The sequence below is a fragment of the Furipterus horrens genome, unplaced genomic scaffold, assembly GCF_987537825.1.
Source record: "Furipterus horrens unplaced genomic scaffold, mFurHor1.1.pri manual_scaffold_10, whole genome shotgun sequence".
Lineage (NCBI taxonomy): Eukaryota > Metazoa > Chordata > Mammalia > Chiroptera > Furipteridae > Furipterus > Furipterus horrens.
Genome location: NW_028327180.1, coordinates 56935455 through 56962057, shown reverse-complemented (window position 1 = coordinate 56962057; position 26603 = coordinate 56935455). Strand labels below are relative to the sequence as shown.

Below are 26603 nucleotides of genomic sequence, written 5' to 3'. Positions count from 1 at the left end.
TTCAGTAGAGCTGCTACAACCCCATTTTGGTACTGTGGCCTAATATAGTAGGTGTCTTATAGGGTCTAGTGGCACAGCCCCCCCCGTCACCCAACCTGGGCACTTGACATATGCCCTTTGTGTGGGCTGAATACACTCTCCTCTTGTAGTTGAGCCTTGATTGCCGTTGGCAGGACAATGGGAGGGATTTAGCCAAGCCAGTCAGCTACAATGACTGGTTGTGACCACTGACCACCAACCTCTGCCCTCCATGGAGGATCAGCTGTTCAAGGGCAGGATGATGTTGCTCTGATGTGGTCTGTCACTGTACACTGGGTGCACAGGCTTTGGAGTTTCCTGGGTGTGCAGGCCAAGGTCTTCTCCCACCTGTCTCCTGCCAGTGGCCACCCTGCATGAGCTATAAAGCAATCTGAGATGGCTACTACTTTTTCTGGGCTTTCAGATTCCCAGATGAAGCCAAACTGAGATTCAGAGTTGGCTTATACTAGTGCTAGGCCTGGGGCTACTTAGCAAGAGGTACAGGGGCTAGGGGTGGTCACCGAGACCATCAGTTGCATGTTTGAGAGAATCTAGGAAGTTGTGAAGCATGAGCCAAGACCAGTCATTTATATGACAAAGCAACTGTTAACCTTGGGTGGGCCCATAAGTTGGGTAGGGCGCCGCCTCCGGGAATCACCAGGGTGGGGCAAACAGTTCTAACCAGGTTGATGAGTCTTAGATATGACACCCACCTGCTGGCTTTTTGGCTGTGTTGTGGGGAGAGTTCATAAAAGGAACCATGGCCCTGCTGTCTTTCTGCATGGGAAAAATTTATCCCCCCAGCTCTTGCCCTCATGCCAGACATTTCAGTTCCTCCCTGTATGGCACTGGTGACTTTCAAGCTGCTGACCCATTGCTCGAGCTCAGATGAAATGAGTCTGAGTAAATCCTTGTGTAGGTTCTTTATCTACTTAATCCTGGGTGGTACTTGCAGCCAGAAGTTAAGGGGACTTATCTTCCTGGCACTGGAACTCCAGGATGGGGGTCTTAGTGTGGAGCTGGATAACTCGCTCCTGAGATATCCTTCTCAAATTTCTTTCTATCAAATGTGGATGAGGGTCCAGCTCATTCCATGTCTCTACCCCTTTACCAGTGTGGATGATGTGGTTTCTTACATTCCATAGTTGTCAGACTTCTAGTCAACTCAATTTCTGACAGTTCTCAGTGATAGTTATTCTATAGTTTAGCTGTAATTTTTATATGATTGTGCAAAGAGGTGAGTCATGTTTACCCATGCCTCGATATTAACTGAAAGTGCCTATAATTACTTTTTTATCTTAAAAAGTGAGCTATCATGATTTTGCCCTGCCCTGCTCACCACATCAAAACCAGGGTCCCAAGCTCCCTTTAGAGATAAAGTAATCAGTAGTCTAAGATTTACCCTAGGTATTTTTAATAGAATAGTGGGAAGAATTGCAATAATCTGGCATTCCACAAGAATATGGGGACTTCATAGCAAGTGGTATGTAGTTTTGAAACAACAGAGAAATAAAGACAATTTGCATGTTTTTACCCATTTAAGCCCCAGAATTTGTGTTGTTTTCAAATAGTCCTAGAGTTCTTCAGAATCTAGAATGTGGGGTGGGGGTGTTTGTTGCAGCATCCAACCTGAGCAGATCTCCATGCATTTCATAGTTTGTGCATAAAGTACCAAATAAAAAATGAAAACTGACTCCTTCACAAGTGACCTGCATACAGGATTCAATTTACTTTCAATCCTATGCAAACTATATCATCCCCACCATGAACCTAAGGGTATACAGTCCTGGGGAGAGTGTAGAGGGTTGGAGATGGAAACCAATTGCTGTATTTTCCAACTCTGAGAGGAAGCTGTGCAGGGAATTCCGATGTCCAAACTGCCCTGGAGGCATCTGCTCCATCAACAGTCAGCACCAGCAGCTCTGTTCCCCACTGCAGCCACATCTTTCTCCCTGTGCTCAAATTCTCTCCTCTCACACTAGGAGCCATGGTCAAGTCAGGGGTTTGAGTGACTTAGCTCATCCCAGGGACTCAGAGTAAGAACCCTCCCTCCCAGCTGCTCACGGAGCCTTTAAGCTTACTTCTTGCCACCTCTCACCTCACTCCCACCTCCGCCTTCAAAATGCAGAACAAGAGAGCCTAAGAAAGTGGTAAATTCCTGTCAATGTGTGTAGAGAGACAAGAATAACATTCTAATGGTGATGGAGCTATGGCAGACTTTGACCATACTGGAAGAAAATTGTCCACATGCTAGGCTTTCACAGAGGTAATGTCCCTGTATCATCCCGGAGACTCTAGAGTTGAAGCAGGCATTCTCTGCCCTTGTTGTAGATGCAGACCTGAAGTTCAGACAGGTTAGAAAGCATAATCAAGATCACAGAGTAGGAGGAAAGATAGTCACATCTGCAGCAGCTTTGACCCCCTTAACCCTGCCCTAGCTCAATGTCTCCCCAGAGGAAAATCTATGTAGAACCTGTGTAGGGAAGCACAGGCACAGACTGAGGAAGACAGTTCTCTTCTCGGGTTTCATTCCTCCCAACTTTTTTGATTGAACACAGGTGTCAGAAAATACCTCATCATGATACCTGACAACCAGAGCTTCCTAGGGGGTCCTCCCAGGGACTTCATCCTCCTGGGTGTTTCTGGCAGGCCATGGCTGGAACTCCCTCTCTTTGTAGTCCTCCTGGTGTCCTATGTTCTTGCCATGTTGGGGAACATTGCCATCATCCTGGTGTCCCAGCTGGACCCCCAGCTCCATAGCCCCATGTACTTCTTCCTCAGCCACCTCTCCTTCCTGGACCTCTGCTATACCACCACCACAGTTCCCCAGATGCTGGTCAACCTGGGAAGCTCCAGAAAGACCATCAGCTATGGGGGCTGCACAGTACAGTACACGGTTTTCCACTGGCTGGGGTGCACTGAATGCATCGTGCTGGCTGCCATGGCCCTGGACCGCTATGTAGCCATCTGTGAGCCCCTGCGTTATGTTCTTATCATGCACCGCCCACTCTGTCATCGTCTCGTGGTCATGGCCTGGTTAGGTGGCTTTGGCAACTCCCTAGTTCAGGTAGTCTTGACAGTGCAGTTGCCTTTCTGTGGGCGGCAAGTGCTAGACAACTTCTTCTGTGAGGTGCCTGCTATGATCAAGCTGTCATGTGCCAACACCACAGTCAATGACGCCACACTGGCCATACTGGTAGCCCTTTTTGTGCTGGTCCCCCTAGCTCTCATCCTGCTCTCCTATGGCTTCATTGCCCGGGCGGTGCTTCGGATCCAGTCATCCAAGGCACAGCACAAAGCCTTTGGGACCTGCTCCTCCCATCTGGCGGTGGTCTCCCTATTCTACCTTCCCGCCATCTATATGTACCTGCAGCCCCCTGCCAGCTACTCACAAGAGCAAGGCAAGTTTATCTCCCTCTTCTACTCCATCATCACCCCCACCCTCAATCCCTTCATCTACAGCCTGAGAAACAAGGATGTGCAGGGAGCTCTGAGAAGACTACTGGTGAGGCTGCAGCAGTTCTGCAGATGGTGAAGACCCAACCGGGCCTCTCCGTCGCTACCAACTTGGCAAAGGGATCACGTGCTCAGAGAACCTTGCTCTTAAGTAGTCAATAAGCAAACGGTATAAGTTGTTTTAGAGATTTCAGAGTTTCCCCTAATCCTCTATCCAAATAGCTCTCCTACTGTGTGGTCACAGCGCCTGTGTTCCGCTTCTCTCCACAGTTCTTCATTCTAAGAGGCCATATGTTTTTAGAAATTGTTAAAAGAGAATTGGCATTCAATACGTATTTGTCAAATTATTTAATTCCTAAATTTCTGATTCTTCTCCCTCTAGTCTTCCTATTTTTCTTCTATTTTTCTGCCATTTGCCTCTTTTCAATCTTCTCTCTTCCTTTCCCATTACTCCTAAATATATATAATGTGAAACTGAAACTAATGTTATATTACTTGTAATAAATTGGTCTTCTTCTCAATATATTTAAATCTCCATAAATTTTACATTACTTTGAAAACAATTCCAAAAATGAAGAAGAATATCTCTTCCCATGAACTGAGAAGATGTTACTTTCTGTAGTTCAAATTTTGTTCTATTGGAAGTCTCTCCACCACTAACTGTGACCTAGGACAAGCATATTAATTATGGTTGTATAAGGCTCTGGTTTGGATATTATGCATACAGATAAAATAGCATATTCTATTACCTAAAACCAAGAATACCTTCTAGTTGAGAGCACAAAATATAAACACAATCAGGCTGAAGGACAATACAACTTTAAGTAACAAGTTCAAAGTCATTGTAATAGCTAATACTTGTAGAAGGCTTCCAAGACACAGATGCTAGATTAACTATATTCTTGTACACCATCTTGTTTAAACCTCAAGCAACCTCATGACATAATAATCACTTTCATGAGACTTCATTGTCATGTAAGAATTTGATTATTAGAGAGGTTGCAATGACTGGGCCACAGCCCTTCTGGTGACTGAGGGAACTGAGACAACACTGAAGTCCTCATGCTACCTCCTTACTATAACAAAACCATAAGGCTAGGACCTTAACACTTGGATATTTCTTCATGTTCTCAATTTATTTATACTTGATTTATTTGTTTTTATCTCCCTGCCATAAATGTCAAATATTAAGCAAACATAAAAAATAAAATATAACTATAATAATAAATATACAGCAATTAGGGCAAAAGGGAAATTTGAAAGCCCTTCAGAACTACCTTAGTGAACATACATTATGACATATATGGGCTTTTCTTCTAACTTTTACTAGCAGCAGAGGCCAAGCCACAATTCAGTGAAAGCAATGTTACATGGGTCCAAAGAAAGGTGATCCATACATGTAGCTATGGAGTGATTTGGCCTAATTCCAGGACCTGTTTGAGAGTAGTGATGACTCAGTTTCTCAAACTAAATGTGCTGGATTACAGGTGACCTCAAAGTCTCTCCTACTCCTCAGAGTGAGAGGTGGAAACATTAGAATGAAAGGAGAATTATATTCTAAGTCTTCCAGAGCAGTATCATAACACATCTGGCAGCTTCCAGCCAGTACCACCCTTTCTTGGTCCCTCAACCACCAAGGGAGAAGTCTAGCTACTCTAAGGCAGCCATGCTAGGGAGACAGCAACTGGATGCTATCTTACTGGGAGCTAGTCTAGACCCACCTGAGCAGCCTGCCCACCAGTTAAATGCCACCCAATGGCCTCAGTAAAGGAGCAGAAGAAACTCTGAGTTGAAATTTGCCTGAATTCCTAACCCACAAACTGTGAAATACAATAAAATGGTTGTTATTCTAAGTCACTAACTTTGGGGTGGTTTGGCAGGGGGCAATATATAGCTGGAACACCAGGAACCCATAGAATATTAAATATCAGAGTTGTGTAAAACCACAAGAAATACATGGTGAATTTTCCAGAGGCATCAATGTTATTCAATGTTACAGGGGAAAATATTTAAATAACTCAACTGATATTTAAATTAAAGCATGCTTCCATTATAATAAACTGACATCATAGTTAGAAAATGTAGATACTGGGGTCAACATAGCAGCATAGGCAAACACCGCTCACCTCTTCACATAATCACATCAAAATTACCACTAAATTATAGACCAGCTATCACTCAGAATGATCAGAAATTGAGTTGAATGGAAGTCTGACTACTGTGGAATTAAAGAAACCACATCCATTTAAACTGGTAGGAGGGGCAAAGACGCATAACAGGCTGGTCCCACATCTATATGTGGTGGATAAAAGTTTGGGAGGGATATCTCAGGAGTGAGGAGCACAGGCCCCACACCAGGCCTCCCCAGCCCAGGGTTCCATTGCCAGGAAGATAAATCCCCATAACTTCTGGCTTCAAAAACCAGTGGAAATTGAATCAGTGGAAGAAACTTCTGGAGTCCCAAGCACACAAACTTACTCAGACTCACTCCCTCTGAGCACCAGCACCAGGGAACAGGTTTGAAAGGTACCAGTGGCATACAGGGAGAAACTGAAGTGCCTGGCATCAAAGCGAGAACTGGGGGACAGCTTTCTCCCAGACAGGCAGGCAGAGCCATAAAACCAGCAGATGGATGCCACATCTGAGACTCTATCAACCTGGCTAACACTGTTAGCCCTGCCCTGGACATTCCCTGAGGCTCTTCCCCACCCAACTTATAGCTGTTAACAGTGGCTTTTCAATATGAATGGCCAGTCTTGGCTCCTGCTTCACAACTTCCTAGATCCTTTCAAATAGGCAACAGCTGGCCTCAATGAGTCCCCAGCCCCTGTACCTCTTGCTAAGTAGCCCCAGTCCCAGCACTAGCAGCAGCCAGCTTTGGATCACAGTTTGGCTTCATCTGGGAATCTGAAAGCCCAGCACAAGTAGTAGCCATCTCAGACTGCTTTATAGCTCAGGCAGGGTGGCCCTGGGCAGAACACAGTTGGGGGCTGACCTTGGACTGCATTCCTTGGGAAACCCCAGAGCCTGTGAACCCAGTGTACAGCTACGGACTACATCAGAGCACCACCTCCCTTCCCGTGAACAGCTGATCCTCTACAGAAGGCAGAGGTTGGTGGTCAGTGGTCACAGCCAGTCATTGCAGCTGAATGGCCTGGGTAAATTCCTCCCATTGACCTGCCACCAGCAAGCAAGACTCAACTACAAGAAGAGGGTGTACTCAGCCTACACAAAGGGCACATGTCAAATGCCCAGGTTGGGTGATAGGGGAAGCTGTGCCACTGGACCCTACAAGACACCTACTATATTAGGCCACACTACCAAGACATGAATTCATAGCTGCTCTACCTAATACATAAAAACAAACACAGAGAGGCTACCAAAATGAAGAAACAAAGAAACACAGCCCAAATGAAAGAACAGATCAAAACCAGAAAAAGGACTAAACAAAATGGAAACCAGTAATATACTACATGCAGAGTTCAAAACATGGTTATAAGGATGCGCAAGGAGTTTAGTGAGGACCTCAGCAGCATAAAAAAGATCCAGTCAGAAACAAAGGATATCTTAATTGAAACGAAGAACAATTTACAGGGAAACAACAGTAGAGTGGATTAAGCCAAAAATCAAATCAATGATTTGGAATATAAGAAAGCAAAAAAAAAAAAAAAAAAAAAATCAATCAGAACAAGAAGAAAATGAATACAAAAGAGAGAGAGAGAGAGAGAGAGAGAGAGAGAATAGTATGAGCAGCCTCTTGGAAAACTTCAAGCATTCTAACATTTCCATCATAGGGGTGCCAGAAGAAGAAGAGAGAGAGCAGGAAACTGGAAACCTATTTGAAAAAATAATAAAATAAAAACCCTAATTTGATGAAGGAAATAGGCATACAAGTCCAGGAAGAACAGAGAGTTCCAAACAAGATGGATGGAAAGAGGCCCATTCCAAGACACATCATAATTAAAATGCCAAGGTTATAGATAAAGAGCATCAAGAGAAAAGCAGCTAGTTACCTACAGAGAAGTTCCCATAAGACTGTCAGTTGATTTCTCAAAAGAAACTTTGCAAGACAGAAGGGATTGTAAAAAATATTCAAAGTCATGAAAAGCAGGGACATACAGCCAAGATTGCTCTACCCAGGAAAGCTATTCATTTAGAATTGAAGGGCAGATAAAGAGCTTCCCAGAAAAGAAAAAAACTAAAGGAGTTCATCATCACCAAACCATGGTTATAGGAAATGTCAAAGGATCTTAAGAAAAAGAAGAAGATCAAAACTATGAACAGTAAAATGGCAATAAATACATATCTATCAACAACTGAACCTAAAAAACAAACTAAGCAAATGAGAAGAAAAGAGACAGAATCATGGATATGGAGAATGTTTTGATGGTTGCCAGCTGGGAGGGGGTGTGGCAGAATGGGTGAAGAGGTGGAGGGATTAAGAAGTACAAATAGGGGACTTCCGGCCAAGATGGAGGCCTAGACAGACATGCTGCATCTTCTTCCACAACTAAATAAAAATACAACTACCTCAAAACTAGAGACAACCAGAAGTTCCAGAAAATTGAGCTGCATGGAAGTCCAACAAACAAAGATATAAAGAAGAAATACTTATCCAGACAGGTAGGAGGGGCAGAGCCGGGGCAGAGAGGATGTGGTGTGGTGGTGGCAGCAGCAGCAGACCAGCAGAAAGCACAGTCACACGTTTTAAAAAGTAGGGATGGACACCTGGGGAGCGTTCCCAGCACCAGACCAGACCGCACAGCTCACTGTCCCAGTGCTGGGGAAAATAAAATGTCATTGCTTCCGACTGTGCAAACCAGGTGCAGAGGAAGATACCGCCTGTCTCTCAGTAGAGTCGACTTGTTTGAAGGGCCCCCATAGTCCTAGAACATCTGCAGACCTATCCACTCTGGGAACCATGGCCACAGCAACAGCTAGAGGGGTGCCAGTCCCATACAGAAATGGGAGAAGTGCCTGAAAAAGGGGTGAGTGCTGAGCAACTGCATTGTTCCCTCGTGGACCCCTCCCCCAGATACAGCACCACAACGTGGTGAAACAGGTCGCCCTGTACTGACGAACACCTAAGGCTCTGCCCCTTACAACACAACAGGTGCAACAGCTCTATCTAAGGCTACCTAAGGCACAGAAGCAAACAAACACAGGAGCCTGTCAAGATGAGGAAACAGAAAAGTATGGCCCAAAAGAGGGAACAGATCAAGGTTCCAGTGACAGAACTAAACGACGAGGAGATAGCCAACCTAACAGACGTAAAGATCACAGCACTGGTGATTAAGATGCTCACAAGCTTGACAGATGTGCTTAAGTATGTCAAATGCATTAGGAAAGAAGTGAAGGCTATGCTAAATGAAACAAAGGAAAATCCACACAAAACCAATGGTGAAGAGAAGGATGTCAGGGTTCAAATCAATGATTTGGAATGCAAGGAAGAAAAAAAGTCAACCAGTACAGAATCAGGAAATAAAAATTGAAAAAAATGATGAGAGGCTTAGGAACATCTGGGACAACTTTAAACGTGCCAACATCTGAATCATAGGGGTGCCAGAAGGAGAAGAGGAAGAGCAAGAAATTGAAAGCTTATGTGAAAAAATAATGAAGGAAAACTTCCCTAATTTGATGAAGAAAATAGACATACAAGCCCAGGAAGCACAGAGAGTCCCAAACAAGCTACCCAAGGAGGACCACACCAAGACACATCATAATTAAAATGCCAAAGGTTCAATAGAAAGAGAGAATCTTAAAAGCAGCAAGAGATAAGCAGAGAGTTACCTACAAAGGGGTGCCTATAAGACTCAGCTGATTTCTCAAAAGAAACTTTACAGGCAATAAGGGACTGGCAATAAATATTCAAGGTGATAAAAAGCAAGGACTTACAACCAAGATTACTCTACCCAGCAAAGCTATCATTTAGAGTGTAAGGGCAGATAAAGTGCTTCCCAGACAAGGTAAAGCTAAAGGAGTTCATCATCACCAAGCCATTATTATACGAAATGCTGAAGGAACTTACTTAAGAAAGAGGATTAAAACAATGAACATTAAAATGACAACAAACTCACAACTATCAACAACTGAACCTAAAATATAAAAACAAAATCCAACTAAGCAAACCAGAATAGGAACAGAATCATAGGTATGGGGATCTTTTGGAGGGTTATCAGCAGGGAGGGGGATTGGGAGAATGGGGAAATGGTGCAGGGATTAAGAAGCATAATTGGTTAGTACAAAATAGACAGGGGGAAGTTAAAAATAATATAGGAAATGGTGAAGCCAAAGAACTTATACGCTTGACCCATGAACATGAACAATGGTGTGGGGATTGTTGAGGGAGGGCAGGGTGTTGGGTGGAGGGGCGCTAAGGGGAAAAATATTGAGACAGCTGTAATAGCATAATCAACAAAATATAATTTTAAAAATAGCACATAAGAAATATTTCCTTCAGATCTCAAAGTTTCCTCTGGTTACCTTTGACTTGTTTATGAGAAAGAACCACTGTGTTCTGAATCCACACACCTAAGCAAAGTTGAGCAGGAGACTGGAAGCCAGCTGAGGAGAAGGCTCTGAGGCCAGTAACATGTACTGAGTTTTCCACTTGCCCAGTTTGCTCATGAACAGCACCTCAGAAGGACAGCACAGAAGTCTTTTCTGGTGGACCCCATGAGTCCCCCATCTCTAATAGTGCAGAGTAGGTACAGCGAGGTCAAGAGGTGACTGAAATCTAACCACAGGAGACATTCAGATTTGAGGCTCACTGTCATCTGGGAAGGGCCCAGTATCCTATCAGTCTCACTGAGTCTTCTTGGAATTGACAGGAACTTTCAGGACACTAGCCATAGTCTCTCCCTGGTTCTTGCCCCAGCATGCTAATAAAGACAGGTCTCTCATCCCAGCCCCTCTTCAATGGCCGTATGTCCTGGAGGTACATCAGTGACCCAGTTCTCAGGCTGCACTCAAACCTGGGTCAAGACACTGTAAAATGCATCTGAGAAGGACATGGGAAGGAGGTTGAGGGGAGAAGTGAACATACTCAAAGCACAGAGGATAATAGGAGCAAAACCACACTAGGAAAAATAAACTTAGAAGCGCTTTGTGCAGTCTGAGGAAACAAAGGTAAAAAATGATGGGCTGTTATCGATCCAGGAGAAAGAAAGAAACCTGCCATTTTCAACAGCCTGGATGCACCTGGAGGGAATCATGTTAAATAAAGAGACATAGAAACAAATACTCTATGACATCACTTATGTGTGGAACCTAAAGAATCTGAACTAGCAGCAATGGAATGGTGGTTGTCATGGGCTAGAAGGTGGGGGAAATTGGAGAGATTTGGGTCAAATCTTTCCACTCACAGTTGGAAGAAGAATACTGTCTGGGGATCTAAGACAGCGTGGTGGTGGTAGTGCTGAGGCACTGGGAGCTCAGAGCCAGCCACCCCATTTCTGTCACTACATACCACCCACCCACCTTCAGGTGAGTCCCCTCTGCGCTTGAATTGCTGCATGGTGTCTTGGTCTCTCTGGGAAGAGTGTCTGGCTGTGGCCCATGCGAGACCACCAGATTCATAGAGGCTTGCAGGGAGGTGGATGACCTAGTGCGGACAGTGGCTCTACAGTCATCTGGGTGACTTTTAAATATGATGGCTCCACCACAATCCCTGGCAGGTGTTGTGGAGCAAGTGCGAGAACCAAACGGTTGGAGACAACCAAATTAGAATTTAAAGAGCCTTCATTAGCTGGCCAGCGACTGTCCGCCCATCCACAAGCCAGACTTAGGTGAGCAGCCCCGACCCTGGGGTCTGGGGGGCTTATAAAGCATTTCAGGTGCATTCCTGTTCCTGCAGGAACTTGGACAGAAATACTGCTTATATAAACAAAAAATTTTCCACTATTCCCAGGTCATTGCTCAAAGGACCAGGTCACTGCTCAAAGAAATAACAGTTAGGTTAAGTTCCTTGTTCTGCTTGGTCAGAGCATGCAACCACGGGGGTCTGGTTTCTGGGACCCAAGTCCAGCTAATTACCCTACTGGCTGGACATCTGAAAAATACCCTCTAATGGTGGGCAGGGGAGCAGTGGGTAGACTTCCTCCAACAGTGCTCAGGTGACATCTGATGGCTCACCTTTCTGGGCTTCACCACCAGAGTGCCAGGAAAAAGAGGCCCAAGTTCACTGTCATCCCATGGGTCAATAATGATGTCAGTGGCTATGGTGAACCAAAACCCGTGTGGACAAGACCTTGGTGCAGGAGGCCACGTGGAATCTCACTCAGGAGTTTGTGATCAGTAATAGAAAGGAGCTGGAGGAAGGTTTCATCAAAACCTAGCTCCAAATGGGTGTTGGGAAGGAATTATGAAGCCCAGAAGGGGTAACCCTCCACCCTGCCCCTGCCAAAGTCACTTTCTGCTCCCTGTACGAGGGCATACCATGGCTTCAGCCACCAGCCCATCAGGGAGAGGACACTCAATGAGAGGCAACACACCTGCCACCCTGTCTGCAACCCAACTCCCCTTCACTGCTTCCCTTATGACTCCTGTTATGTCCTACCTCACAAACCTCATGGAACACCTTTTTTTAAACCTTTTTCTTTTGCTGCCTCATTCTTGCTCTGAAAAAAAATCATTGTGATGCCAAGATTATGCACGTCATCAGATCTGAGACCCTCCAGTGGTGATATCATCATATCTGAGGTGCCTCCTGCAATGACATCATCAGATCTGAGCCCTCCTGTGGTGAAATCATCAGACCTGAGGCTGCCTGTGATGACATGATCAGAGGTGCAGCCCAAGTGGAGTTCATGGAGGATGTTTACCAAGAGAAGCAAAGAGGGTGCTGAACTGCCAGAGCTGGTGCTGAGGACTAGAAAGGCAATGAGGTCAGCCCACTGCTGCCATTTCCCAGCATCTGTCCTTGCCCCTCACTTTCTATGACCTCTGTCCTGATACACAACACCTTTCAGCACCAGCTGTGTCATTACATCGCAGGAATACCAGGTGGTGAGTCTGTGAACATTTGCTTGCTCATGAGTGCTCTGAAAAAACGTGAGTGCTGGTAGGGACAAAAGAAGAAACAGGAGTTCCTGCAAATCTGTGGGTCTTCCAGGATTTGTACCAACCAGTGTTAGGTGGATTGATCTGAGTGGCTGATGCAGTGGAAGTAGTGAGGGGATAAGAAGTCCACCACTGGTAAAGTGAATGTGGTCTAATTGAAGATATGCTGTTAGAGAAAAGATGCCACAACATAGGTAACAGAGGATGGTTCCTGAGCTTGGAGTGAAAATAGTGGGGTTTATAGCATAATATAATCTTGGACCTGAAAGCAGTCAGTTTATTTAGAAATGTAGAAAGTTAGAGACTACAGGAGAATAAATATATTTCAAATAAATTCATGATGATGGACAAATTATAGCTTGTTCATGGAGCCATTGGGGGGTGACTGATACCTTCTTAGAAGCAAAAGTAGGACTGCTACTTACAGTGCATGACCATGATGCTAGAGGCTGCTTCTGTCAGAAATGCGGACACTTACTAATATCCCTACTGGGCTGCAACACAGGAACCTGGAAGCACATGGAAACACAGATCACTGAGATCCTGGAAAATACTGCTAAGGGGTCAGAAATATACTAAAAGAAAGGAGGAGGTAATGAGGAAGAAAGTTATCCCACCCTGCCAGGTCCACCCAGCCCAGAAATGGCTTGCTCCTCCCCTCCATTCACAGGGTCGAGCTGGGCTAGCGCAGTCCAGATGCACCTTGGAACGCCAAGTAGGGCGCTCTCACCAAGCTGCTTACAGATTGGAGGGTGGCAGGAAGGTGAAGGAAGCATAAAATTCTCCTTGAATAATTATAATACTGATACAGAAATGCATCGTGAAGGTTGTTTGGGGTCAGTGATATCACCTGGAAGGCCACAAATAGGGAGCAGTAGTTTCTATTGACTGTATTACTGGTCATACTGAGAAGTACCACAAACAGCTACTGCTATCACCTTGGCTTTGCAGAGAGGAAACCGACAGTCAGAATGGGCAATGGTCAGACTGAAGCTGCAGATAAATAGATACTTAGTGAATGCTCTACTGCGCAAGTCTCCTTGGGGAACACTGAGAAGAATACAGTAAGCTTCCTGCCTCAAGGAACTGAGAATCGCATGCATGTGCATCACACCCTCCTTAGGCAAAGGGATAAAGACCAGCATGTGGGTTTCCCCTGGTCCAAGGTTCTCTGCGTTTTTGGAAGCCCCAAAGTCTGGAGACATGAACAGATGAGAACGCCCCAGAAGGGGGCAATGTGAAGCTGAGGCCAGTGAAAGCTGCAGGAGGTATCAGTATAGGACAGGCAATGGTGGTTCACCAGCCACTGCTCCACTCTGCCTCCTCTAGATCAGTGGTACTCAACCTTCCTAATGCCGCGACCCTTTAATACAGTTCCTCATGTTGTGGCGACCCCCAACCATAAAATCATTTTTGTTGCTTCTTCATAACTGTAATTTTGCTACTGTTATGAGTCGTAATGTAAATATGTGATGTGCAGGATGTATTTTCATTGTTACAAACTGAACATAATTAAAGCATAGTGATTAATCACAAAAACAATATGTAATTATATATGTGTTTTCCGATGGTCTTAGACACCCCTGTGAAAGGGTCATTTGACCCCCAAAGGGGTCGCGACTCACAGGTTGAGAACTGCTACTGTCGATGGTCTTCTATTTGATGTCACACTTCTTCCTGTTCTGCGGGGTGCTGAATAGACACACCATGGCACCATCCCCCATGGCTTCATCCTTTGGGGCTCTCGGAGAGCCCCAGGCTGGAAGTGAACCCATCTGCAACTGTGCCCATTCTTCACAAGGTCACCCTGGTGTGCAACACCACCCTCATATTGGTTCCACCTGGGCCACCCCTCTACACAACCATGTGCTTCTTCCTCACCCACCTCCCCTCCTGGGCCTCGGTTTCACCAGCACCTGCTGGTCAACCTCTGGGGCTGGTCAACCTCTGGGGCTGTGCAAGACCACCAGCTCTACATTGCCCTGGGACTGGGAGCTGCTGCTGGTCACTGCCTTTCAGCGTTCTGTGGCCGTGTGCCAATCCTGACACTGTGGTCACCATGCACCCACACCGGTGTCACAGGCTGGCCTTCCTGGGCTGGGCGAGCAGATGTGCATCCTAGTGCAGCTGTCCCCCACCACGAAGCTGCCTTTCTGCCATCACCACCAGATGGGCGACTCTGTGGGGTCCCTGCTCTGATCCACCTGGCCTGTGGGCACACCTGCTCAAAAAAGCTCCAGATTTCAGTGGTCTTCCGCCCGGGCTGCTCCTGCTCATCCTTGTCCTCTAGGACATATGGCAGGGCAGTGCTGGCGTGCGGTGCCCAGAGACGAGGAGCAAGGCTCCCTCGGAACCTCCCCTCCCACCACCGCATCCCCCCAGCCCCGCAGCAGCCAACCCAGAGCCAACTTCCCAGCAGGTGGGGAAGAAGTTGCTGACCCTTTTTACACCGTGGTGACTCCCATTCCTACACCGTCATCTGCTGAGCCTTGAGAAGCAAGGGCGCGAGGGGGCTCTCGGGAGGCTCTTAGGACAGAGAAACGGGCAAGCGAGCGTGCAGCCAGGACTCGGCCTCGGGACGGGGCTACTGTGCGGTTGGTGTCTCCCAGCACTAGGGGGCGACATGCCGTGCACGCCGGACTCTACCTGGAGCGCAGGTGAAGGCGGGTCACATGCTCCAGGTAGGCTCCCGGGAGGAAACGCACGTCTCCGTTACATTACGCAGAAATTTACTACCAGGAATTGCTAACTAGCGCTGGAACCAGGGCAAGTCAACTCGAGCAGCTGCACCTGAGTGCTAGGGAAACGCAGGAGAGGGCTGGAGCCGTGAACATAGCGAACTGGGGGAGCGCCCCGGACAAACCCTGAGACTCCTGGCTACTGGGGCGGGCATTGCTTGGTGTGCTGCTGTCACCGGAGGACACCACCGCTGCAGAAATAGGACTCGGCCTGATTCACTGCTGGGGACCCAGTCAGCGGCCACAGGCAGCCAGAAAAACTATTGCTAGGATCAAATGGGCAAGAACAGAAAACAGGAAGCAAGGAGGAAAGAGCCGGTCTCCTCCCCAGCACCACCCAGCAGCCCACCGGCGGCTGAAGCTCAATGAGCAGCCTGCATGCAAAGTGGCACTGGGCGCACACTGCCAGCCCTGCCTTCTGCGGAGCTGAGTGGTGCTGGGTGGGTCTGGAGCTGCAAGGCACTAGCTTACCAACTCTCAGCACTGCCACAGGAGTTCAACGTTTGGAGTAAGAGGAAGGCACACTAGTCACTTTACGGGTTCCATCAGTGCCGTCCCCACATCTCCGGGTGTGATCAGGATAATGACAAGCAGCAGATATTCATAAAATATCCCAAGGAAAGCAACAACCTCAAAATGGTTACAGAATTATGACCAAGGCATTGTCACTGTGCCTGCTGCACAGGATTTATTTTAAAAATAAATAAATACATGAAGCTGTAAGAATGAATGAAGACATCCGTACTCACCAATTGTAACACTTTGCAAAATATCCACACAAGACATAAACTATTTCTATCCCAAGAATCCTTATGTCGCCCTTTACAACCTATTAACCTAAAAATGTAAGGCCAAAGTGAGAAGCAACAAGCATTAATTTGAAATCAAAAAAGACTAAAACAAACAAACAAAAACTAGCTATTCAGGGAGCACTCATACAGGCAGAAGCCCAAACGGCGTTCCAGTTAAGAGGGGAAGACAAGGCATATTTATGAGAAAGGGAAGGAGAACAAGTACATCATAGAAGGATGTACTTTCTTTTGGTGCAAGTGACATAACATGACACTAATTCTAAACATTGTTAATTTCAGTCCAGTAATCATGGGTCATATAGTCACAACCTCTGCTTCTTGGTTATCTTTGCAAACAGTTCTTTAGGACACAGTTTGGCTCAGGCCCCGTCCAAATGTTATTTTGTCCTGTTTTAACATCCCCAAGTTTTGAGGCATTAGGCATGCAAGGCAGTTCTTTTGGAGAGGCAGCTCTGGCTCCATCTTAAAATGGCTCCATGTGCTTTATTTGTTACGAGCCACAGCTGCTTGCCTCACAGGACAATCACCCCCTGAGTCCTGGCAACAGTTAATCTGTTCTGTGCTTCTACATGTTTGTCAATTCAAGTCTTTTATACAACTAAGGGTTGGCTTTTTTCACTCGGCATAATTCCCTGGAGATTCATCCAGGTTGTGGTGTGTGCCTTTTATTAATAGTCTGTTCCTTTTATTGCCAAATAGTAGTCTAGGGTAGGACATCTGGGTTGCTTCCAGTTTGAGACCATTATGAATAAAGCTATGAACACTTATAAATAGCCTTTTGTGCGTTCATTAGAATTGTGTTTCTCTGGAATAAATGCTGAGTCATATAGTAAACAATAGTCTGATTTTGTAAGGAACTGACATATCATTTCCAGAGTGTCTGTTCAATTTATTGTTCCCATCAGCAACATGTGCGTGATCCAGATGCTCTGCACCTTTGGAAGCATTTGGTGTTGTCACCAATTTTTTTTAGCCACTCTGACAGATGTGCAATGATATCTTATGGTGGTTTTAATTAGAACTTTCCTAATGGCTATTGATAAACATTTTTTAAACATTTTATCAGCATATCTTTTTCAATGCATCTTATATTTTGCCTATTTTCTAATTGGCTTTTCTTGGTGAGTTAGAGATTTCCTTGTATATTCTAGATATGAGTCTTTGTCAAACATATATGTGGTTGGGAAATATTTCTCCAGCATGTAGATTGAATTTTCATCCTTTTAACAAAATCACACAGCAACCATTTTAAATTATGATGAAGTCCAATCTACCATTTTTCTTTTTATGGATCATGCATTTGGTATCACATCTAAAAATCTCTTCACCAAGCTGTAGAACTTTTATTCCACTTTTTAAAAAATTTTATTGTTTTATGCTTAACATTAAACTCCATGATCCACTTAGACTTCATTTTTGCCCAAAGTTAAAGGCTTAGTCAAAGTTTATTTATTTATTTAACCTGTGGACGTCCAATTGTTCCAGCATTGCTTGTTGAAAAGAGCTTCTTCAGCTACAAGAATGAAAGGTATGCAGCCATACAAGCAATCAAACAAACTCAGTGACTTCACTGCCATGTTGTTTTTGGGCCCTGAGGTCTCCAGCTGGTCTGCCTTCTTCTCTGAGTCTTATGTCTGTTTTATATAAAGTATGCACAGTTTTCAGTTGGAACAGATCATTCCTTTTTTAAAAAAATATGTTTAATTGATTATGCTGTTATAGTTGTCCCAATTTCTTTTCCCTCTGCTCCCCTCCACCCAGTGACCCCCCTCTCTCCAGTTGTCCCCCACACCCCTTAGTCCATGCCCATTGGTTGTGCATATAGTTCTTCTCAACATCTTCCTGTCTACTCCACTCCCTCCTACTATGCTTCTTAATTCCTGTACCATCTTCCTCCCTTTCCCCCCTTTCCACTCCCCGTTGACATCCCCCCTATATGTTCCCCATACCTATAATTCTTTTTCCCCTCTTGTTGCCTACTTAGTTTGCCTTTGTTTTGATTCCCTAGCCCCTGTTGTTGGTTGTTGTGATACAGGTTTCATTTTAATGTTCATAGTTTTCATCCTCCTTCTTCTAAACAAGTCCCTTTAACATCTCATATAACAGTAATTTGGATCTAATGAACTCCTTCAGTTTTACTTTGTCCTGGAAGCACTTTCTCTGCCCTTCTATTCTGAATGACAGCTTCGATGGATAGAGTAATCGTGGTTGTAGGTTTTTTACTTTCATTACTTTGAATATTTCTTGCCAGTCCTTTCTTGCCTGCACAGTCTCCTTTGAGAAATCAGCCAATAGTCTAATTGGGACCCCTTTGTACATAATTCTCTTCTTCTCTCTTGCTGCTTTTAAGATTCTCTCTTTATCCTTAATTTTTGACATTTTGATTACAATGTGTCTTGGTGTGGTTCTCCCTGGGTCCAGTTTATGTGGAACTCTGTGCTTCCTGGACCTGTAAGTCTATCTCCTTCCCCAAGTTAGGGAAGTTCTGCTTCATTATTTTTTCACATAATTTTTCAATTTCTAGTTCTTCTTCACCTTCTGGCAACCTATAATTCGGATGTTCACTCTCTTATAGTTATCCCAGAGGTTTCTGAGCTTCTCCTCATTTTCCTCACTTTTTGTTTCCTCTTTCTGCACTGGTTGACTGTTTGTTTCTTCCCTATGTTCCGATTTGTTGATTTGATTCCTGGTTTTCCTTCCCTCACCACTTGTTCCGTATGTGTTTCCGTTCATTTCAGCAGAACTAGCCTTCATTCCTTCCCCATCTTGATTAAGTCCCACTGTTATTTCTGTAAGCTGTCTGATAACTATAGCTTTGAACTGAGCCTCAGAAAGGTTATCTATCTGTTTGTCTGTTAATTCGTGTATTTGCTTTCTGGTCAGCTGCATGATTGGGATCTCTATCATTATCCCTGCCATCCAGGCAGATTTTTGCTTCCTGGGTGGGGCTGTCACACCTCCTACGCTATAGAGGGTGGAGCCCTGTGCACTGATCTCTACCAGGCGACCCTTCTCACCACACTGTGACGCTTTGTGTAGGGGCGGGGGTCCAATGTCAATTCCTGCCATTCTCTCTCTGATGAGAGACCGGGAGCCTCCTCCTCCGTCCCCACGCCCTCTGGGCCTCACAGCCTGAGGCAATGGGGATCTGCCTTCCCTGGCGTTGTAATCACGAGCTCACAGGTTTGGTCTACAGCTAGGGGTGCTCCCAGGCGCTTCTTGCCTCCCCTTCAATACGGGCATCTGTGCTTACCACAGTCCTGCCACCCATCGCTGCAGCTGCCACTGTCAGCACAGCTTGACCTCTCCACCCTGGCTTCGCCCCTCCTACCCGTCTGGACGAGCACCACTTGTTTATAACTTCATATGTTGGACTTCCATGTAGCTTTATTTTCTGGAACTTCTGGTTATTTCTGGTTTTGCAGTAGTTTTAGCCCTTCTTAGTTGTGGAGGGAGATGGAGCGTGTCAGTCTAGGCTTCCATCTTGGCCGGAAGTCCAGATCATTCTTTACAGAAGTGGCATTTCGATATACAAGGGAAGTCAGAGAGTCCCAAACAAGATGGACCCAAAGAGGCCCACACCAAGACACATCATAATTAAAACAACAAAGGCTAAAGGTAGGTAGGGAATCTTAGAAGCAGCAAGAGAAAAGCAGTTAGTTATATACAGGGGGGCTCCCGTAAGACTGTCAGCTGATCTCTCAACAAAAACTTTGCAGGCTAGAAGGGACTGGAAAGAAATATTCAAAGTGATGAAAAGCAAGAACCTACAACCAAGATTACTAGCAAAGCTATAATTTAGAATCGAAGGACAGATAAAGAGCTTCTCAGACAAAAAAAAGCTAATGGAGTTCATCATTACCAAACCAGTGTTACATAAAATGTTAAAGCATCTTCTTTAAGAAGAAAAAAGAAAAGATCAAAAATTTGAAGAATAAAATGTCAATAAATACATATCTATCAATGATTGAATCTAAAAAACAAACAAGCTGAACTGAAATAGACTCATAGATACAGAGAAGAGTTTGATGGTTGCCAGATGGGAGGGGTGATGGGAGGATGGGTGGGAAAGGTGAAGGGAGTAAGAAGTGCAAATTGGTTGTTACACAATAGTCATAGGGATGTAAAGTACAGCATGGGGAATATAGTCAATAACATTGTAATAACTATGTGTGGTGTCAGATGGGTGGGAGATTGATCAGGATGATCACTTAGTAAGTTATGTAACGTCTACTTATGGGGGTGGGCACCTGAAACTAAAACAATAATGTATGTCAACTGTAATTGAAAAATAAAAATTATTTTTTAAAAATGTAGTTACATTGTGGAGTTTCTTGTATCTGTGTAGATAAGTCCTCTGGGTCACTGAGGGGCAGGCTCTGAATCCAGTCCGAAGTCCCTAGGGCCCAGAAGTTTTTTTTCTCTCTTTTCAGCATAGATATGTGTTTTTAATGCATTTTACCTGCATGTCAAGGTGTTTGTACCAGCGAGGCAATTTGTAATATCTCACTTCACAGAGATGCAAAAGCTAGTATCTAGATGAGACTTGCTTCAAGTGCTGGCCATAAACAAGACAAAGAGCTTGCACCCAAATAAATCACATACTGCTTCCTTCACTGAGCAAGCCTTACCACGAAAAAGTCAGCTTACCCACACAGCAACCTGGTGATGTCATTGATTTACAGTTTTGCACAAGTCCCCACCTCAACAGTCCACGGGTCATGCTCTGGTGGCAGAGGTCTGTATGGCCCATTTGACAGAGTAGTATTTCCAGCCCGAATAATTAATCCCGTGGGGTTCAGTGTTGCCCCACGTGTAGATAAGCAATTATCAATATTTATTGATGATTTAATGCTGTGTAAAGTGTGGTAGATTAAATGCTCCTGGGATGAAGTAAATCCCAGATGATTTCTTCTAACTGAAGGCAAAATGCATTTCCTGCATGCTAGTTCTGCCTCTGAGTATAGGCTCCATAGACTCTAAAGCCTGCCTTTGCGTGGTTTTCAGCCTCCTCTCCAGTCACAACTGCCATTTCCACCTTCAGAGTCAGGGTGAGCAGATCCCATTTTCCATTCATTACAATCGAATCATTTGGCAAAGAGATTTTTTAAATACATAAAGCTATTTAACTTATCTTTAGTAGTTTAGATAAATAAGTAAAAAAATTCTAGGCACCCTTTTTCAAAATTAAAGAAAGAAAACAATTTAACTCAATAAATACAACCAGGTACAATGAACGTGAATTATTTTATTAGAAAATATCACTGTTACAAAATTAAAAATAAATAAGTTGCTGCCACAAAATTGCAGCATAATATACTGTGAACTCGGTCTGTGATGGTCAGTTCAGAGAAAGGTAACAGGAGTGAACTGGACAAAGAAGGGAAATTGACAGGAGGGGAAGCAACTTAGAAAGAGCGAGATGAGGAAGAAGGCAACAGAGGAAATGCTTCAGTGAATGAGTTAGTTGTACGAGGCCAGCGAGCGGAGCCCCTCCTCTGACCAAGTGCTGTGCCAAGAGCAACACCACGGGCATGACTTCACTGCCCTCAAGCCTCAGTCCGGGTAAGAAGATGCTTGGATCTCTCTGCAAAGGCGCTGGAGACAACCCCCCTCCGCCCCCACCCACACGGGCCAAGGCTGTGGGGTGCTCGCCTTTACCGTGGCTGGAGGGGCACTCCCTCACACCTGGACACACATGGACGGTGGGGCTCGGCCACTGGTGTCCAGCTGCCCTGCTTCCAGCACTACCGAGAAGGCTCAAAGACAATGGTCAGCTCGGGCTTTTCTTCTTGAAGTGTTTCCAACGCACAGATTGTATCATAATTAAAATACATTTTACGCAGCCTGTAAAAGCAAACAGAAGCCTTGAGTCACACTCTTCAAATGAACTCTCTCAGAGTTTTGGCCTTTACATCTCATCTCACTTCCCTATTCTGCTCATACCTGTAAGCGCTCCAGTGCTGCACTTCATACCTAATGTGGTTTACATTATGTTTGAACCATCAAGTTTGAAAATATTTAAACATGTGCAAATGTAGAGAGAAAGTGTTGAATCCCCATATGCCTGTTGTGCAGGTTTGACCATTAACAGCCAATCTTGTTTTGATGAAAGCACAGCATGTCACCTATAAATTTCATGGAATGACACTAAATGAAGAAGACTTTTTAAGCATAACCACAATGCCATTATCACAGCTTAAAAAGTTAAAAATAATTTCTTAATATCAACATATGTCCAATAGGTTTCCATTTCTTCAACTGTCTGATAATTTTTTTCTATCATGCTCATTCATCAGGAGCCATATAAAGTCCATGCATTGCAATTGCTTGTTATGCCTCTCAAGTCTTCTTTGACATAAATTCTCTCTCCCTCTCTGCTTTGAAATTTTACTTGCACTTGACTGAGAAATCACACTATTTGCCCTGCCTCATTTCTAATGATTGTGATTTGATTGTGTTGTGATTGAAAGGCTACGTTCCTCCAACATTCCTCTGCAGAAGCCCTAACCTCACATGGGTATTTGGAGAGGAGCCCTGGGGAGGTGACTGAGGTTAGACAGATCATGGGTTCAACCCTCACAACGGGATCAGTGCTCCTCTAGGAAGCAATACCTGTGTTCTCAGTCTCCCTGCCATGTGAGGACATGGCATGAGGGAGCCAGCTGCCAGCTTAGAGGAGAGCTTTTGCCAGAAGCTGAGTCCGCAGGTCCTGGACTTCCCTTTCCCCAGAACTGTGTTCAAAGCACCCCATCTGTACTATTTTGATCTGGCAGCCAAAGGGACAGGGCAGGGTGACCGTATCCAGGGACTCCCCAGTCTATTTTGAGCCTGTCCCTCATCCTGGGAGTATCCTTCAGGGTTGGGTCATTGACCCCCATATGGCAATAGCCCAACTACTCCATCCTGACCAGTCCCTCCCTTTGTTCCTCTGGTTCTCTTAGCTCTGGGACATTTGGTTCTTCCTATAGCAAATGTGTTCCACTGAGTCGGCCCAAGGATGCTATGCTGATTCAAACTTCTATTGAAACCTGCATTCCAGTCGGTTCTAGCCTTGAGGTAGTGGACAAGGACAGAGGGCCCTGGGCTAATAGAATTTATACTCCTGGGGTAGGATATAGATGATAAACAAACAAGAAAACAGCCTAGAAAAATGGCCCAGCAACACTGCGGAGAGAATAAGAAGAGAAGAGGAAAGAGCTTGCTGGCCTGCTGTTTTCAATAGGATGGCAAGAAACACCTGCCCAGAGGAAGATCTTTCGGCAGATCATTTGAAGGTGTGCAGGAACAAGGCGTGTGGATATGAAAAGCAAGAGAAAGTCCAGGGAATACAATGTTTGTGTGAAAGAGCAAGGAGGCCAGTGTGTGGGCAGCAGAAGGAACAGGGTGGGGAGAAGACACACTTGCAGAAGCAGCAGTTTCAGGGTTGTCGGGCTCACTGTGGGTGTGACAGGAAGTCGGCAGCAGTGGTGCCTGTCTCAGCTGTGCCCTCCGTCCTCTGTGGGAAGAAAATAGATGCAGAGAAGCCAGGCAGAAGCCACTGTGACAATCCAGACAAGAGGTGATGGCGGCCTAAACTAGGGTAAGAACCATGAAGCGGGCAGGAGGGGGTCAGCGAGTGGGCTTGCTACGGGAGCAGAGCATACGGGACATGCCAACAGAAAAAGTGTGCAGAAGGAAGAGGGACAGCGAAGGTGGCACCAGCCTCCACTGGCCTGAGAAGTTCTGACAGTTACCAGACTGAGGCGGGAAAAGAGCAGCTTCAGACAGAGTGGAACAGCCCAGGTTTGCATTTGAACGTGTAAGTCTGGGAGGCTTACACCCAAGTGGAAAGGGCAGATAAGCATTTGGACAAGGTATTCATGGAGATACACACTGGGGATCAGCATAGGGTAAAGCCAGGAGACTGGACAATATACACAAGGGAGAAAGTGCAGAGAAGAAAAATGAGGCAATGGTTGAATCCCAGGGACTCAGCATGTAACAGTCGGGATAATGAGACGTGAAAAGAAGACTGAGCAGCAACAGCCATGAGGTAGGAGAAAACCCCGAGGACAGTGTGTGGCCTGCGCAGCCACGTGACGGAACCGTGTGCAGTGGTGAGTGTGGTCCTCGGGGCTGGCTGAGGCCATGACACCAGTGGGAGCTCCTCCTAGAGGAGTGTGAGCATCTCTGGGGGATGCTGGGACAGAGGGAGCTGGTAGTCCCCACACTCTGCGCTGGCTGGATGTGATGGGACTTCCCACCTTGCTGTTTCTGAGGCACTCTCTTTCCTTTAAGAAATCCTCAAAAACAAGGCCAACAGCACTCCTCTGTGCCAGGGCCTTTGCAATCAGGATGAACCGTAGGTAGGTCTAGTTCTGCGAAGTCCGAGTCCCTGCCAAGAAACAGAACTCCTTTTGGCTACTCTCATTGGGCTTTACATCTCTTTTAAGAATATGGAGAGAAAGTCTTTTCACTCCCAACCGAGCCTTGAATATCCTAAATGTCTCGATGAAGTTGAATATGTAGTTCATGACTCCTGTACCCTGTTTATAAAATACCTGCAACACCTGGCCCAGGCCTAACTTCACCCTGAGTGCCAAAAAACCATCTTGCATGTTGGTAAGTGGCCAACTTTTCCTTAGAAGTTGCAGCCCTGCCCCTCACTCCCTGCGGGGGCACTTACTGAAGGCTTCTCAGGACGCAGCTCTGCTGTCTCAGCACTTCACAGAACAGCATGACCCCCAGGTCTCCCAGGTCGTTGCTGCCCAGGCTCAGCTGTCGCAGGCTCTGGTTGGAGGTCAGGAGGGTGGAGAGGTCCCAGCAGCAGTGTGAGGAGAGGCCGCAGTTGTCCAGCCTGCAAGAAAGAGGGTGATTCAAAGAAAATGTCCCCTCACCCTCCTCCGGGCCTCCCTGATCTAATTAGCCTGTAATGTTTCAAATAAAAAGTATAGGACAAACGAGCATGGAGTGAGTGTACGTGCCATGGTTATTCTTTGCAGATGGGAGTATTCTCTTTCCAGGCTACTGGATTATCTAGATCCAATTAGCAAGAGCAGTTTCTGAATTGATTTTTCCCAAATTCAGTGTCTCCCCCTAAACTCCCTTAGAACACAAGAGCCACACCATGCGACCTCTTTGCGGTAGAAAGGTTAGTGGTGAAAGGAGCCCCAGCCTTCGCCATCATACCACCTGGAGGGAGAGCCCCTCCCAGCCCGTGGTTCTGTTGCAGCATCACTTCTTAGGTACCGATGACCTCATTGTCACTTCCCCAAACCCACCCACCCACACACCCAGCACCATGACAAGCTAAGAAACTTACTCCAATATCTGAAGCTTGCAGGTGGGCTGTAAGAGTCCCTCACACAGCAGCTTCACGCCCATGTCTCCCAGCTCATTGTCCCGCAGGTAAAGGTATATGAGGTTCTGGTTAGCACTGAGCACTGAGGACAAGGCGGGGCAACAGGCTGATGTGAGGCCCGCCTTCACCAACCTGTAGAGAAAACGGCAGAAGAGTCCCCAGTGTCCAGCCCTCCTTGGATGTGGCACAGATATCTCACCACGGGAACTTCATTTTATTGGAAAAGCAGCATCCTTCCCCATAGAGGTCAGGAGCTAGCAGCAAGGATATGACCTGAGGAAGCACAGACCCCTGTATCCGGCCACATAAGAAAGAGAGGTGACAGTCTCAGCAGGTGCTGTGCTGGGGTCAGAAGAAGAGAGGACTGGCTGTGAGTGCTCCTCCCCTCCACTTCTTTCTAGAAGACCTCCCAGGTTATCTCACAGTACTGCAGAGACCTGCCTTTTTTGATTCTTACATCAGTCAGGCAATGTGGCAGGGTATCTGTCAGTATTGTGAGTTTTTTACAGATTAGAAATCTCAGGCTCATCAAATCCTGTGTTTCCCTTAAGGTCAAGGAGCAAGTGTGCGGTGGAGAGGCAGCTCAGACTTAAGCCTTCTCGGGTCACCTCCAGCTGCTGCCCACCTGTCCGCGTAACTCTGCCTTCACACTGAGCACCCCTGAAACATGAAGGCCAGCCATGCCTTGCACCCAGTAGCATTAAGATTTTGGATGCACTACCTTTGGGTCAAGTGAGCTTATTTCCTCACCCAACAAAAGCATGTGGGCCCCGAATAGAGAGCTGTCACTCCTGCACAGGACTCAGAGAGTGGTTCACAGCTACAGACAGGCACACATGGTAGGCCCCCAGCAAGGCCTTGATTGAACAACATCTCATACAATCACGTTTCTTCATGCTAGATTCTTTAAAAATCACATGTTAAGCTATGACGTGTCTTAGAATCAGGAAAAATGGAAATGGAAAGACGTCATTTAGACTGTGTAGCACAAACAGAGAGCATCAAGGGAGTGAAGTCCTGACCCACCCACTACTCTCCATCTTCCCATAAATCAGAAAGAAAAAGACAGTCAACAAGATGAAGAGGGAAGTGGACCTGAGAGGGATGAACAGAAACCAAGCAAGTTGCAAGTGGCTTCTAGTAAGTTGTCCCAGCTAAGAAGAATGTCATCGCAGG

The 26603-nt window shown here is 45.7% G+C and overlaps 2 protein-coding genes across 2 annotated transcripts; one reads left to right on the top strand and one right to left on the bottom strand.

Annotated features, from left to right (window-relative positions):
* Positions 1-2596: 2596 nt before the first annotated feature.
* On the top strand, positions 2597-3553 carry OR2B11 (olfactory receptor family 2 subfamily B member 11). Its single transcript, XM_090290220.1, has one exon. It carries the CDS (start codon positions 2597-2599, stop codon positions 3551-3553), a length of 957 nt encoding a protein of 318 aa, XP_090146346.1.
* A 17797-nt stretch (positions 3554-21350) lies between these two features.
* On the bottom strand, positions 21351-26311 carry LOC150000312 (NACHT, LRR and PYD domains-containing protein 3-like). The gene is made up of 3 exons (XM_090289037.1): positions 25389-26311; positions 24753-24923; positions 21351-21931 (listed from the first exon to the last, which is right to left on the bottom strand). Exons 1-3 carry the CDS (start codon positions 25448-25450, stop codon positions 21832-21834), a joined length of 333 nt encoding a protein of 110 aa, XP_090145163.1. The 5' UTR covers positions 25451-26311; the 3' UTR covers positions 21351-21831.
* Positions 26312-26603: the final 292 nt, after the last annotated feature.

What these genes read in the sequence shown, in the direction of transcription:
- LOC150000312 (XM_090289037.1), bottom strand. Translation starts at nt 25,450, where the DNA reads ATGGGCGTGAAGCTGCTGTGTGAGGGACTCTTACAGCCCACCTGCAAG. An exon ending in TGCAAGCTTCAGATATTGGA is followed by an intron (nt 24,924 to 25,388) that starts GTAAGTTTCTTA and finishes TCTTTCTTGCAG; the next exon opens with GCTGGACAACTGCGGCCTCT. An exon ending in TGCGTCCTGAGAAGCCTTCA is followed by an intron (nt 21,932 to 24,752) that starts GTAAGTGCCCCC and finishes TTGCTTTTACAG; the next exon opens with GCTGCGTAAAATGTATTTTA.
- OR2B11 (XM_090290220.1), top strand. Translation starts at nt 2,597, where the DNA reads ATGATACCTGACAACCAGAGCTTCCTAGGGGGTCCTCCCAGGGACTTC.